This window comes from Lepisosteus oculatus, chromosome 6, assembly GCF_040954835.1.
Source record: "Lepisosteus oculatus isolate fLepOcu1 chromosome 6, fLepOcu1.hap2, whole genome shotgun sequence".
Lineage (NCBI taxonomy): Eukaryota > Metazoa > Chordata > Actinopteri > Semionotiformes > Lepisosteidae > Lepisosteus > Lepisosteus oculatus.
The window spans coordinates 20,046,469-20,060,545 of record NC_090701.1 but is presented as its reverse complement, the minus strand read 5'-3'; the positions used below and the strand labels follow the sequence as shown (position 1 = coordinate 20,060,545).

General features: G+C 39.1%; 1 protein-coding gene across 2 annotated transcripts in view; it reads right to left on the bottom strand.

Moving 5' to 3' along the window:
- The window catches only part of egfra (epidermal growth factor receptor a (erythroblastic leukemia viral (v-erb-b) oncogene homolog, avian)), a 118,226-nt gene that overhangs the window by 13,697 nt on the left and 90,452 nt on the right, over positions 1–14,077 (bottom strand). For both annotated transcript variants that reach the window (XM_015354473.2, XM_015354474.2), the window contains exons 13-20: positions 12,400–12,532; positions 9,593–9,683; positions 8,611–8,768; positions 7,854–7,892; positions 7,057–7,198; positions 5,461–5,583; positions 4,895–4,993; positions 3,415–3,600 (exon numbers count right to left, since the gene is read on the bottom strand). In XM_015354473.2, coding sequence (XP_015209959.1) covers positions 3,415–3,600; positions 4,895–4,993; positions 5,461–5,583; positions 7,057–7,198; positions 7,854–7,892; positions 8,611–8,768; positions 9,593–9,683; positions 12,400–12,532 — 971 coding nt within the window. The remainder of the gene's footprint in view (positions 1–3,414; positions 3,601–4,894; positions 4,994–5,460; positions 5,584–7,056; positions 7,199–7,853; positions 7,893–8,610; positions 8,769–9,592; positions 9,684–12,399; positions 12,533–14,077) is intronic.

Sequence of the window (14,077 nt, the reverse complement as noted above, 5' to 3'; positions counted from 1 at the left end):
GTAATCTGTCACATCTGTACAGAAGATCTTTGCCATGGGAATGTCCCCAGTGACCAAAGAAAGTTGAAGCTAAGCTGCCTTCTGCACACCAAGTTCTCGGCCATTTTCCAAGCTGATGGATTAATATTTGTAGTCTTTCTATCCTGCCTGCTTTAGCCCAGTGCTGGTAGGATTCCTTAGAAAACCACTGATCTAGTCTTAATCTTCAGTTTGATGCCTAAATTGTCTGGCGTTGCCTGAATTTCTTTTGTGTGCTTTTAGAATCATGTCATTTGAGCTCACACGGACACCAACTAGTGGTCTGTTGCCTGCCCAGGCTAGGAGCCTGTCAATTGTATGCATGATATCACCCACCTCGCTAAAAAAAGACAACAAACAACCACCACTTAGTACTAGTATTTCTGTCTTTACGATTCATGTTTGAGATTTCTTGTCAGTGATGGAGACGTCCTGGCCTTCAGCTTCCATGTCCTGGAGTGGGGCAAGATTGTGATGCTGGGTGGTATTATTTGGATTGATTGGGATTTTGTGTTTTTTGTGTTTTAGGATTTGGGTTTTCTGTTTCTATACCACAGAAATACAGTATTCTGGCTGTTCACATTCCTCCAGGATGTCTAAATGTCACTTCACACGTCAATCAAAGTGCAGATCACTGGCTTAAACACATTTTTTGAAGTATTAAATGCATAATATACGTGGTTTGGAAAAGTGTTTTTTGTTTGGCGGAAACAGCGGCCCTGTTTCTTTATAGCTTCATAAATGCTGTCAGCCTTCCTGCTTATAATTACAACCTTTTTAGTTTCGTTTGCAGCACTATGACCTGTAACAGTGATCAACGCAGTCTGGACTGTACACACACTTCCTGCAGCATTGCAATCCTTCCATCCATCCATCTCTGTATCACCATACAGAGTTATATCCAGGCTTATCCAGGACAGGGTCCTGGCGAAAAACGATACACCCTGGATGGGACACCCATCCCATCCCAGGGCACATACAAACACAAACACACACTGACACCAGGGCTCGTTTTCCAAGAAGTCTTTGGACTGTGGGAGGAAAACGGAGCACCCTAGTGGTAACCTACATGAACATGGGGAGAACATACAAACTCGATGCAGATAAGATTGTATGGAATCCTTATAGTGTAGCTTAATATTTTGTTCTTTGGAAGCAAATCACCAATTATACCTTTTCTCAAGCCAGATAAACGGTCCAATATATGTGAAACCTTAAAACTGCATATCAGAAAAAGAAGGTACTGTGTTAATCCCATTGACTGCATGCACAATCCTTGTACAGTTACTATGCTGTTCAAGCAGTGTATTACATTTTCTGAAATTGTATGCAATGAGAAATGTGTACACAAATCTTGATGTGAACCACCTCTTTGGCTGTGATCATACATTACAGAAATGCTTTGGTGTTCTTCTTGGCAGTGATCACCCTAGAAATTCCTTAACCCAGTCACTTCCTGAGATAACTGTGGCATGCTGACTTTCTCATTGCAGGATATATATGGCATCCTAATTGAAATAAGAACTTTATCCTACAGGCCATTATGTTTAAAAAAGCAGCTGGATACTGGCGTTTTTGGGCTGCAGACTATCCTAGAATAGAAGTTTCATTAGGACTCACATCTGAACCTATTTTTTTTCTGTAATCCTGAATGACAACCAGAACTAGAAGAGTCAGAGAGACGACTTGGCAGACAACAGCAACCCCAAGAAAATAAAAATGGCCTATTTGTCTAATCACCTAAGGACTGGGATATATTGTAGTGTACAATCTTGTGCCCTTCACACGCGAATTCCCACTTGAGTCTGCAAGGGCTTAGGGTCTCCTATTTCTAATCTGTGTTTCACAATCGTGTGCCCCCAATGCACCCTTTATGCACCCTTCTCTGAAGTCCACATCAGAGCAGACCTCACTGATGAGAATTACCACTGATTCCTTGAGAAATGGTCACATTTAATGTTCTAACCTATCAAAGCAGAGTGAAGTTGTCATAGAGAATAAAATATTCACATTTTAGTAAAGTTTCATTTTTTTACTCATCATATTTTATGTTAAAACACAATTTCATTAGGCTGCTTTAAATTCATATGTACTGTATTCTAGGTACGAATCGCCAACGTAAAGCTTTTATTTTCTCACCCCATTACAACTGATGAATATTCGTTTACCTACAGTGTATTTTTACACAGAAAGACAAAGTATTCAGTAGTCCAAAGCTTTGAAGTATTTCCAAGTTTTTCTTAGTTTAATTCTCGCATTTCACGTCACGCCTTCTCAACACGAATGAACACAATATGTAACTACTTTAAAGCAGGTACAGACGAGATATCAAACTGTGAGCGAAGAATGAAAAAGTCTGTAAAAAATTATCTGCAGACGTGTACATAGCCACTGGAAAAGAAGCAGTACAAAAGCAGTACAACAACAGAAAGCATTTTGACCATGAGCCGTGTAACCAATGAGTGCTGTCATGTGCAGGTGTCACATTACTGTTTTATAATAGTGCACCCTTGAATGCTCACACACTTTAAGTCCGCATTTGCTCTATGTCACCTAAATGCGGACTTGGTTGAAGAAGTCAGAGCTTAGTGAAGCATTTGGGTCATTCTTTTCACTTTCCACACATTGTAACTATTGTATGACTTTTTGTTACATAAGAGTAAGTTGTAAATGTAAAACATGTAAAACATAAAACCTGAATAAAATGTAAAACACTTCCATGGATTTGCCTTCTGAGCCAAAACACTTGTTCTTTTTAATATTTCAGAAGGAATTCTGTACAGCCTTAATGTTTGTGCAAGCCGGAGGAAAGGGTGTCGGTTTCAGCATACATCGCTCTCTACGAATCAATCCCAGAGCAGCAAGGGGATAAAGCAGCTCATCTTTTTACATAGCATGTATTGTATAATCAACCTTTAATCCTTTTTGAAATGCGTATCATTCATATCTGCTGAGAATAGCCCAAGGCAAGGTCAAAGCAGATCAGCTGAAAAAACTTGAAGCGGGGCAAGAGCATGAATAAAAAAACAGCTCCTTTGTGGCTGACATGAACAAAGAGGAAGGTGGGTCTCTTTGTCCTTGGCAGTTCTGGTGATCTTGCAAGGACACACTTCTATAATATTCTTGAATTTCTAAGGATGACACTTAGGATTTCAGTGTGTCAGAACTTAGACTCAATCAAAGGCAGCTGACCCTGACAAAGTGCCAGCAAAACTGCCGAAGAATAAAAACACGTCCGTACCAGGTGAGGTTAGCAGGGTGTGTAGTTTCTAGGGGGTTTCACACCTGATACAGTACATCATTCAGTGGGAAGATGAATTCTGTGGCGTCTCTACCATTGGTGGCACAACAGGCTGATTCAATCAAAACTCAAAATGAGAAAAAGGCGCCAGTTACCTTTGCAATCTGCACACACCAGTTGAGGAGGTACTGAGAGCCGATGTTGTCCTTGTGTTCTTTTACGTAGTCCAGCAGGCAGCCGTAGGGCATGAGCTGGGTTATCAGCTGCACTGTGGAGGTCAGGCAGATTCCCAGCAGCCGGCAGACATGAGGATTGTTAACGCTGGCCATCACATAGGCCTCCTGCATTGAAGGCAGAGAGGGAGGGATTTTACAAAAAATGATACTGATAAAGCAAATGCACCTCTCTCATGAAAAATAATAATGTGCATAAGGTGTTTATTTGCCTCTTGACAATGCTTATTTTAACTGTAAAATTAAGAAGTGTGTCTTAGGAGTACATCATTTCTAATATTACTTGAGGCTTTCTTTGAGGATAGAGATACACTGTCACAAACAGCAAGAAATAAATGGAGGAGGGCTAACTTATCCTGTAGAATTATCTAGACAGTTTACTCCAGCAAGTCTATCAATAATGGTTTGATTGTGAAGCCACCGCAGTCACAGCAGGCAGAATGAGTTTGGTTTTGGCTCACGTTGTTTCTTAATGCAATTTCAAACAGTTTTTGAGTTCTTGTCAAATTCAGAATACACATTTCAAATTAGAACAAGGTTGTGGTGTCTTCTTCAGTTGCAACACACTATGTGCTAAGTCTCCTTTGCCAGCTAAAAAAAAATACACTAGCTCTTTTTCACGACATCACTTGGACGCAAGTCTTTTTTTCTTGAAACAATTCCAGCACTTTGTGAAGTGTGTATATGCAAAGGTGTATCAAGGGCACTGAAACAACCCATTACTTTACAGATCACAACACTTAACATACAGTACTGTATGCTGAAAATGTGTCCTGCCCGTAAAAGCACTCAGTGACCTCAATATGCACAATGACCTGCCAATTATATGGCCAGCTATGCAGTTTCTTAGGATTAAGCCCCTGGACACAAGAAGAGTTCAAAATGATGTTTTCCTGTACATCCTGCATTCTAATACATTGTGCATTCCTCTTGCAGAGACAGATTTTAGTCATCTCCTCCAGGACTACATGACCTCAGAGGCTGATTCTTTTTGGCGCCACACAAACGTTCCGCCATACAAACTGTGCACGTCCCACAGACTAAAACAACCCCGTGAGTTTTGTCTCTTTGATGTCTAACAGCTGAACTGATTCCAGCTGAAGCAGACATTACAACAGACATTGAAAACACAAATTATTGATAAAGAGTCCATATTTCGAAAACCTTTTAGCACAAGAGATTATCCAGGGGAAAAAGATTTACACCCCACTACAAACAGAGCAGTTAAGAACAGTCCAAAATATATTCCAGTATATACAGTACATAACAGGAAAATGCAAATAAATAAATGAACTAAAGAACGGAAATAAAGTTAATTTCATTTTATGTTTAGAGTATATTACACATTAGCATACTCTTGTGCTTCTGTGACTATTTCACGTTTGACGGAAACAACACTCACATCCAAGATCTCTTTGTTGGCTTTTGGAGATGTTGCTTCTCTCAAGACTTTAATGGCAACAGGAATCTTCACATCTTCTCCTTCGGGGATCCACAAACCCTGCGTGAAGCACATTTGGCACAAGCACATTTGAATAATACATTTCAACATTTGTTTTAATTGAATTTAAGACACTATTGTCGAATAAACACTTAGTTTTTTCCAAAAAAAAGGACAAAAGCCAAATCCCTGCTTTTCTTATGAAGTTTTAAAAATGTTTTCTGTTACATCCTACCAAAAATGGAAATTTGGTAATTTTTATATTTTTTCTTCTTTGGTCTCATATCCTATGTCACTTTAACAACATACTAATTTGTGTGTCTTAGCTCTAGATGGTCTGCAAGTCATATATACTGTATGTACAGTATCTACTGTATCTCCGAAAGTCTGCAGGGAGAGGATTCGTCCCAAAAGATAATTTTCTCTCTGGAATTCAGACAACAGTTGTCAATAAGAAGTAATGCAAACCAAAGAAAAAAGATAATTTGATCTGATTTTAACATCATAATAGCTTTGCAAGTGTTTACCTTGTACACAGTACCAAAGGCCCCAGAGCCAAGGACCTGTATCTTCTTAAACTCAGTCTCTTTCAAGATCCGCAGCAGGGCCTGGTTGGGTGCTTCTCCACTGGGTGTCAGAGGCTCCACCAGCTGGAAAGAGAAGACACGGATGTCCCCAGATGTGCACATGACCTGGAGTGAGCTCTGACATCAGAATGATTGGTGGCAGAAAGAGGTGAAAAAACGAACATCTAGCTTTCTGTCACATAATTTAATTCTGAAATACATCCAAAGGGCATTCATCTATCCTTATAGTAAAAATAAATATAACACTCTCACACACCTTTTACACTGGTGAACCATCAGCATTCACTGCTAACTACAAGTACATTATAATACCTGTAGTCTTGCAATCATTTTCCCTGCACAGTGGATAGATACTTTGTCTACTGGTGTGGAAATGTGTCTTTGGCTTCTCCCACAGAAGTACAAAACACACAAGCAAAACATAACAGTCACATAAAATCACAACAGCAGTATGTGATACATAAATAGATGGATAAATAGTTAAAGGGGGGAATATATTTACATGCCTTCATTGAGTAGTTTTATTGCAGAGGGACAAAGGACTCTAGTAAATGTTTTTATTTGAATTTGGTACCCTATACCGTCTTCCTGATGGGAGCATTATGAATTGGAATGGAGTGGGAGTGTGGAATCACCTGTGACTCCTTGCCATTGTGAGAGCTATATATATATATAAGTTGCAGAGCTGGGGCTACTGTTTCCCAATTATTTATGGCCAGCAGCCATATAACTGCAACTCACAACTGACAACCCACTGAAGCTAAGCAGGTGTGAGCCTGGTATCTGGATGGGAGACCTCCTGGGAAAAACTAAGGTTGCTGCTGGAAGAGGTGTTAGTGGGGCCAGCAGGGGGCGCTCACTCTGCGGTCCATGTGGGTCCTTATGCCGCAGTATAGTGACGAGGACACTATACTGTAAACAGGCGCCGTAAAACCGAGGTCCAGACTCTCTGTGGTCATTAAAAATTAAAAATCCCAGGGCATTTCTGGAAAAGAGTAGGGGTGTAACCCCGGCATCCTGGCCAAATTTCCCATTGGCCCATACCAATCATGGCCTCCTAATAATCCCCACCTATGAACTGGCTTCATTACTCCACTTTCCTCCCCACTGATAGCTGATGTGTAGTGAGCGTTCTGGCGCACTACGGCTGCCATCGCATCATCCAGGTGGGGCTGCACATTGGTGGTGTTGGAGGGGAGTCCCCATTACTTGTAAAGCGCTTTGAGTGGAGTGTCCAAAAAAGCACTATATAAGTGTAAGCAACTATAATTATTATAATTCTTCTTATTATTATTTTTCCTGTATTTCTCACAATCCTGGAAAGTTTGGTCTTGTTTTTCAACCCCATGTTTTCATACCAAACTGTCATGTTAAAGGCCAGGATGCTCTCAACAAGGCTTTTATATGCCTTCTCTAGGGTGTTTTCACTAACATTAAAGTTCTTGAATCTTTTAATTAAAAACAGCTTCTGATTTGATTTCTTAAATATGTTGTCTATATTCTCAGCGTAACTCAGCCTCTGATCAATGTTCGAACCTCTCTTTCTTGTAGTAGCCTGCGAAGAGTCCTCTTCCTCTTGATGTAACGTCTGCGCATCAAGATGAATATTGCCAGGGCAATGATGACAGTCACCAACAAGCCTCCAACCACCCCGGCAGCAATCGAAGACAACTGAGAGCTAGGAGATCAAACAAGGCATTTGAATGACCACTGTGACCTCAGCAGAGAAAAGAATATTGTATACTTCGGAAATTAGGCAGCTCTGAAAGAAAGAGTGAAATTAATTGAGTAATCCCCATAACTTTCAGAATATCTTTATTTTAGACATAGAGAAGCACAGAGTATACACATTCACATAAAGCCAAAATGTGGCTTTCTTATGAAAGGACTTTTCTTACTGTTACAATGCATTTTCAATTTGTCATGAGCAACTGCCTGATTAAGGGTTATACTTGAAATAATCACCTTCAGTCAACTATGCGGAGAAATATACTGGTTATCATTGCTTCCCACATTCCCGTGTATAGTTGTGGATGTTTACACAATTTACAATTTACACAATTTTTGTGCAATTGTTGTGCATAAAAAAATAAATTAAATTCATTCTTTCTTAGTCTGTTGTAAATTGAATACAGCTGGCAGCAGAGCCCAGATATGCAGAGATAGCAAAATTTAGAGGCTATTTAAATTAACTTAACAACAGAATCTAATGTCACAGAGATTTAAATTGAAATCCATTGCAGCATTGTACACACACCGTGCAATTAATGGCTAACATACAAATTTGAAATGCATCATGTTATTGTATTTGAATGTGAACAGGAAAGTCTTACGTCTGATGATCACAGCCAGCCAGACCAGGTCCTGTACACCTGTAGATCAGAAGGAAACATTCATCATTGAGCTCCTCCTTTTCACTTTTCTAAACACAAATGAATTATGAACCGTTTGTTGAAAGGAGCGTGATCCTCACCAAAGGACATCAGCCCCAAATAAGAGAATGCACTGTTAAAGCTCCAACAACATGGCATAGCTACAGTAACAACACCTGGAGAATTTAACTGTAGAGATGGCACTTGAAGGTTCCAATACAAACATTCAGGCAGACTAAATGTTGAATCAAATAAGAGGCAAAGCATATCTAGTGAATTGCAGCTGCAGTGCTTATCCCTGGCAAATCTGGATTTCGGTTCCAACATAAGCCCTCTGTTATGCAATTGCCTAATCATTTGCTCAACAGGACAATATGTACACTGCTCATATTTTTAATTGGCTTCTTCGATATGTGCTTCATTGAATGTATAAACCAAACTGAGGAGTGATGGGATATTCCTGCTTGGAAAAATGCCATTCTGAAATGGTTATATTCTGTGTGTTTTTTTGCTTTGTAATTTTGTAGATAACTGTCTGTTCAAACTCTGGCTTGTTCACTTGACTCGGGTGTTACTGCCCTATGATATTTAAAGTATAGCTTTTGTAAGTGTTAAATTTAAGTAACTCTTGATTTAATGTTATGGTGTGTCACAGGAAAAACAGAGAAATCCTCATGTACTTGATAGATGCAGTGGATCACCCATTGAACATACTTACCCCTGAGTACAGTTGGGATGGCACAGCTGACAGACCTTCTTCTCATCTGCATATTTCCAAATGAAGGTATCATTCTCTCCTGGGATCCCAGAGGGGCATTTGTGTACACAGTGGGGGCCATCTTTGAAATGGGCACATTCGGCGCACTTGTCCGGACCCTCAAGGAAGAAAGTATATATTTTTCTCTTTTTTCCCCCAAATACACACACAAAAAAACTGAAATACACCCCACATGTCATCATGCTGTTAAATGTTGATTGTTTTAATCGTTTTACCTTATAATTGTCACAAGACTATTACAGCTGCTTCATTCTAGAAACACTAAAGCCAATTTAGAGAAGACACTGGAATGCATTAAACTTGAGCAAAAATTCTTTTCTCTATCTGTTCCTTTTTCTAAATGATGAGTTAAAAAAAATCCCCCTGTCTACAATGAAGCAGAGCAGAGCTCTTTGTAGAAGCTTAGAGACATTTCTTGGAAGCAGAGATCTAGAGGTTAGTCTTCTGAAACAATAGCTTTTTTGTTGTTTTGTTTCTTTCCTCTGTCCACTGCATTTATTTTACAGCACTAACAATTACATTTAATGGTAGGTTAAAGACATGAGTCTTGAATGTGTATTTTTACATGTTATTTTGTAATCTACCTTGCTTCTTGTATTTCTGTGAAAATAACCATCTTCTTTCAATGAGATTTTTGGACAATTTGTCAAACACTAGACAATCAAGCCTGAGCAGTATAGTACTCCAAAACCTTTAGGTATAATGTACATGTATGTGTTCTCCAAAAAGCATTTTGTTAATTTATTTATAAACATAAATTCCTTATACTGTAAGTCCCTTCAATGCAGAATAAATGTATCGAGAGACATAGAAATGTATATTTTATATTGTACAAACATAAAAAGATAAATTCAGTTTATACTTATGTCTCATAAAGCTTGTGCACACTATGCAGAGAAGATTCTGGAGACAATGAACATACCGATCCAGTGCAGGTCTGGGTTCCATTCTGTGGCATGCACTCCGGGTCACACTCAATACACTTTTTGTCCATTATAAATTCTCTCGGCAACCTGAGGAAAGGAGAAAATAATCAATGCTTGCAATCAAGTTCACTTCCTGGACCCTCTCACTGCACAAAATAAGAATCCTGACTTTGAGGCATAGCTGAGCTGCTGCGTTGCCCGAAGGAGTCTGACAGAAACTGCAACTGTGGGCATGCAGCCGGACACTCGGGTACGTCTGCACGGATTGGTACGTCAGTGTGCAGTTGTTGTCAAATCCAAAAAGAGAAATGGCAAGAGTCACAAATATCAGTAATGCTTTATTAGTGTTGGCAAAAGAGTGAGAAAACTTCACTTACTCCTTCTGCTGTCCTCTTTCTGAGATTACTCTTCTATGTATGTGCTATAATACTGAGTTACAGGCAGAGCCACAGAACATGGTGTTATGTCACTTCTGCCTTAGTGGCTGTTGGGACTTATGTAAACCAAAAGGTTCCCAGGTAACTTTTGATACATTATGCCTCATAAAAAAGTTTATTTTTCCTCCCTTTGGGCTTTTGTATGACACTTCTAAATTATTTTATTGTTTGACTGTAAAAATAGAAAAAAACAAAGACTGTGTCAATGGTACTGACTACAATACTTTGATGAAAAGCAGCACTGAAGGAGCTAAGCGAAAAACAGGAAAATATTTTTTTTCTCATATGTTTATGTTCCGTAATATCAACCAGATAATTTGGTGAACAAAAGGTTGTGAGTGTGTATGTGTGTCACTCTAATTTGCTTAAATGTTTTTCTTTTAAGTCATAGATACACTTAAAAAAAAACTTAAGAAGTTAAAGGTTCATTTTTGCATTGTTTAATACAGCTAAAAGTGTACTTTGTAAATCCGAAATGCACTGTGGCTTGCAGGACTATGCCACACGTTAAGGACTCCTGTCATCTGACCTACTGACTAATGGCATTTCTGATAGAAGTGCCTTCACTCTAATTGCCAGCAGGAGTCAGAGGGGTTAAGAACAGAGTCAGTAAACCAAACTTAATTTTGAAGCACTCCTTCAAATTTCAAATGTCCAAATTTATAAATATACAAATGCAGGAAGGTTCCACAGAGACATGTAATGAATGGCATTCCTTTGTTTCAGAAAGTGAAACAGAACAGAGAATTTCAAAAGTACTTTCATTGTCAATATAAATGTTTTTTTTTAAATACTTTTCAGCATGGTGATAGCTTCTGCTTCGTCATTTGCAGCAGATACAGCTCCCTACTTGAACCTCTGTTAGAAATAATGAGCTAAGTGAAAGAAGGCTATGATGGTTTAATCCATACTGAACTGTTCCAAGGAACATAATGTTCACAGCTCAAACAGCAGGACTAAAGGCAAAGTCTAAACATTTTTCTAAGGCATTGTTTTCAGTAAGGAGAGTTAGAAATTCTGTTGGAAAATACATTACTCTTGGCAGAAGTGGAAACACACGCTGCTTATACTATTTTCCCAAGTCCTGACTGTTACAGAAGAAATGTGTTTCTAATTAACTGGCTGTGCGGAGGATCCTCTCAGAATATAAATTGAAGCTGAGATGAACCAACAGACCAAACACTCTGAAAGACTTCAATAACAGGTCTAGACTTGCTGTGTATAGAGATAAACATTAATGACAGATATTGTTTTTAAAAATCATGGCTCTGTACTGATAAATAAAAACAAATCTCAGTATTGCAATGCTCTGGTTTGAGCATTCCTGCAAAAGTCAACATTTTATTACTGTACATTGCAAGTGTTACCATCTTGTAGCCTGATCTTGATCTCTGAAGCTAAGCAAGACTGAGCCTGGTCTTTTAAGGAAATTCAGGTTGATGCAGTAAGTGGTGCTGGCAGACCAGAAGGCAGCACATTTCCATTTGGACAAAAGGAGGTGTAGTCCTTCAGATGAAATCTTAAATGCAGGTTCTAACTACTTGTACGTTCAAGAGCCCATGACAGTTTGTGAAATAGTAGGGATGTTAATGTGACCATTGCAGATCCACACAGGCTCGTGCCTTCCGCCACCTGTTCTGTCCCGCAGCACCTGGGGCGCGAGCTAAAGGAGACCTCCCTCAGCCCAGGCAGCTGAGGTCCCTGCTACGTGCAGTGAGGGCGATGACGTCACCGTATCTGAACTAGCAGCACTACATTAATTTTGGTGTCCTGACTAAACTCCACCATAGGCTTATACAGTACAACCTTACCTACATAAAAATTTAATCAACAAAGCAATTTCTCACTTCACTGTGTAATACTGTATGTTGCTTAGTGTGTGGGTTGCTGGTACATAATGGCCACAGTGTGTAACCCAGATGGATTCTGTACTTTAGAACCCTGGGTTCAGGTCCTTTTCCATTAATGTATAAAGAATTTTACTACCCTTTGAAATGAAAAGCTCCATATACAGTAAACACAAGGAAATATGATTATTTCACCAAAATGTTCTCAAAATGATTTCCTTCCAAGCTGGCTGTTATATCCATGGATAATGCCTTTGTCAATGAAAGCAAAACACTTCGAGATGATTGCTTTTAAAGAAGCTATATAAAATAATTCTTTTTTTTTTTCGAAAGTATGGTTAGTACCCTTCAATATGGACACTACATTTCCATATGGCGGAAAAGTGTTCCTAGGATTAGAGTTGAGATCAGCCTTAGTTTATTAAGGTTTATTAGTGTAAAATAGTATACACCTGGTGTAAAAGGTTGAGAACCCTTGGAACAGTAAATGCTGAGACAGAACCTGTAGGCACCACTCACCCCTCCAGCACGTTGCAGGCGTTCACACACTGCTGCTGCCTCATGAAGTGCTGACAGGAAAAGCACATGGAAGGACCAGGCCCCCAGCAACCTTCGCTAGTACACAGCTCATCACATGTCTGTGTCAGGGCACCTAAACCGAAAATAAAGACAAGTGGTGAATTAAGACACAAGACACAGCTGGTTAAGTTACAGCTTGAACAGTACATGGGTTTGGGTTTTAAACAGCATTGATTGGCAGTTAAAATACAACAGGCTTTCTTTATGCTCATACGGGGCCTTCATACTCTCATTGCTTCATTTTTGGTCTGTACTAAGAAACTTATACACCTGAGAATCTGTAAATCTGTAAAGTTTGAGAGGCCATTATTAAAACAAATGCTTGTGACTATCAAACACACTCTCCTGTCAGCCTTTTTTTTCCAGAAGATTAATTTCGGCACACAAGATCATTCTTTTTCTCATTCAAACCCCACTAGTAGATTACACCCGATCAGAGACCTCCAACAGTCAATTCATATAAAAACATACACCGCTTTTGGATTCCTGACATATGACAGTTTGTTTTCATTTTTTATATGGAAAAAATGTAACACACTGGAAAAACAATACAAAATACAGAGGTTCTACATTTTTTCCCATTTTCCTCCATTCCTCATACTCCCCCTGGTTCCCAAGATCAGAGTTCCTTCACCAGTGCCATGGGCCTGAGCAATAGACTGCTCTATGAGAACAAAAGAAGTCTACCAGATTTCAGCAGGGATCATTCCCTCTTTTGACTGCAGAATTGCCAGCCAGCCACACACTTTTCTGTAGTTTCCCGAGAAAGAAGGTAAAGTGGGACAAACAAATATTGCACTAATGCACCGCTTCAATGTTACAACTTAACAACACTGTGGTAGATATTAAAGTAGCAGCTAAGGCAACTGATTTCCTTCCCAGGAATAACACTCACAAGCACTTACTGTACCATAAAACAGGACAAAGAAATCAACTGGTGTCGCTTATCAAATGACAGGGCAAACACCCAACAAAATATCATAAAACAGAACAAGCCTCAGAGAGCTGCAGGCAACAAGACAAACAGATCAAACTCTGTTTCATATCAAAGGAAAGGACCAGAAGTAATTACATATCAAAGAACAGAGCAAGCACACAGATTGTGAACCAAACTTCTTTCTGGTCATACAGTATATAAGAGTTGGGAACCCCTTGCTTTTAATTTTTATAACCAAAAAAATCAAATCAAATCAAATCAAAGTTTATATATCAAATGAACAACAATATAGCGTGCAACAGTAGTAGCTGGAAATTAAATGTCTTTAAAGTTGCAACAGGTGCATTTCTTTTGATGTACTGAAGCCTGAGACAAGTGCTATCCCATATTTTCATTTTGTATTAGGAACCGAGTTGATAAGTTTGAGATTTTCGATAGGTTTAACATGTGGATGCTTCTTTATCACTTTGACAACTTTTCAGGATATCTGGACAGATTTTCTGAAACATCATTGAGGTTTTCAGCCATCCAATCAATCATTTCTTCACACGGGCATGAAGGTGAACAGAATTGAAGATTTCACAGATTTCAGCTTTAATTAATTAATTTCAATGCTCAAGATTGAATTTTGTTTCAGTGAATTACTGAACAAGACTGTACTCAAACAGTGAAAAGGCATTC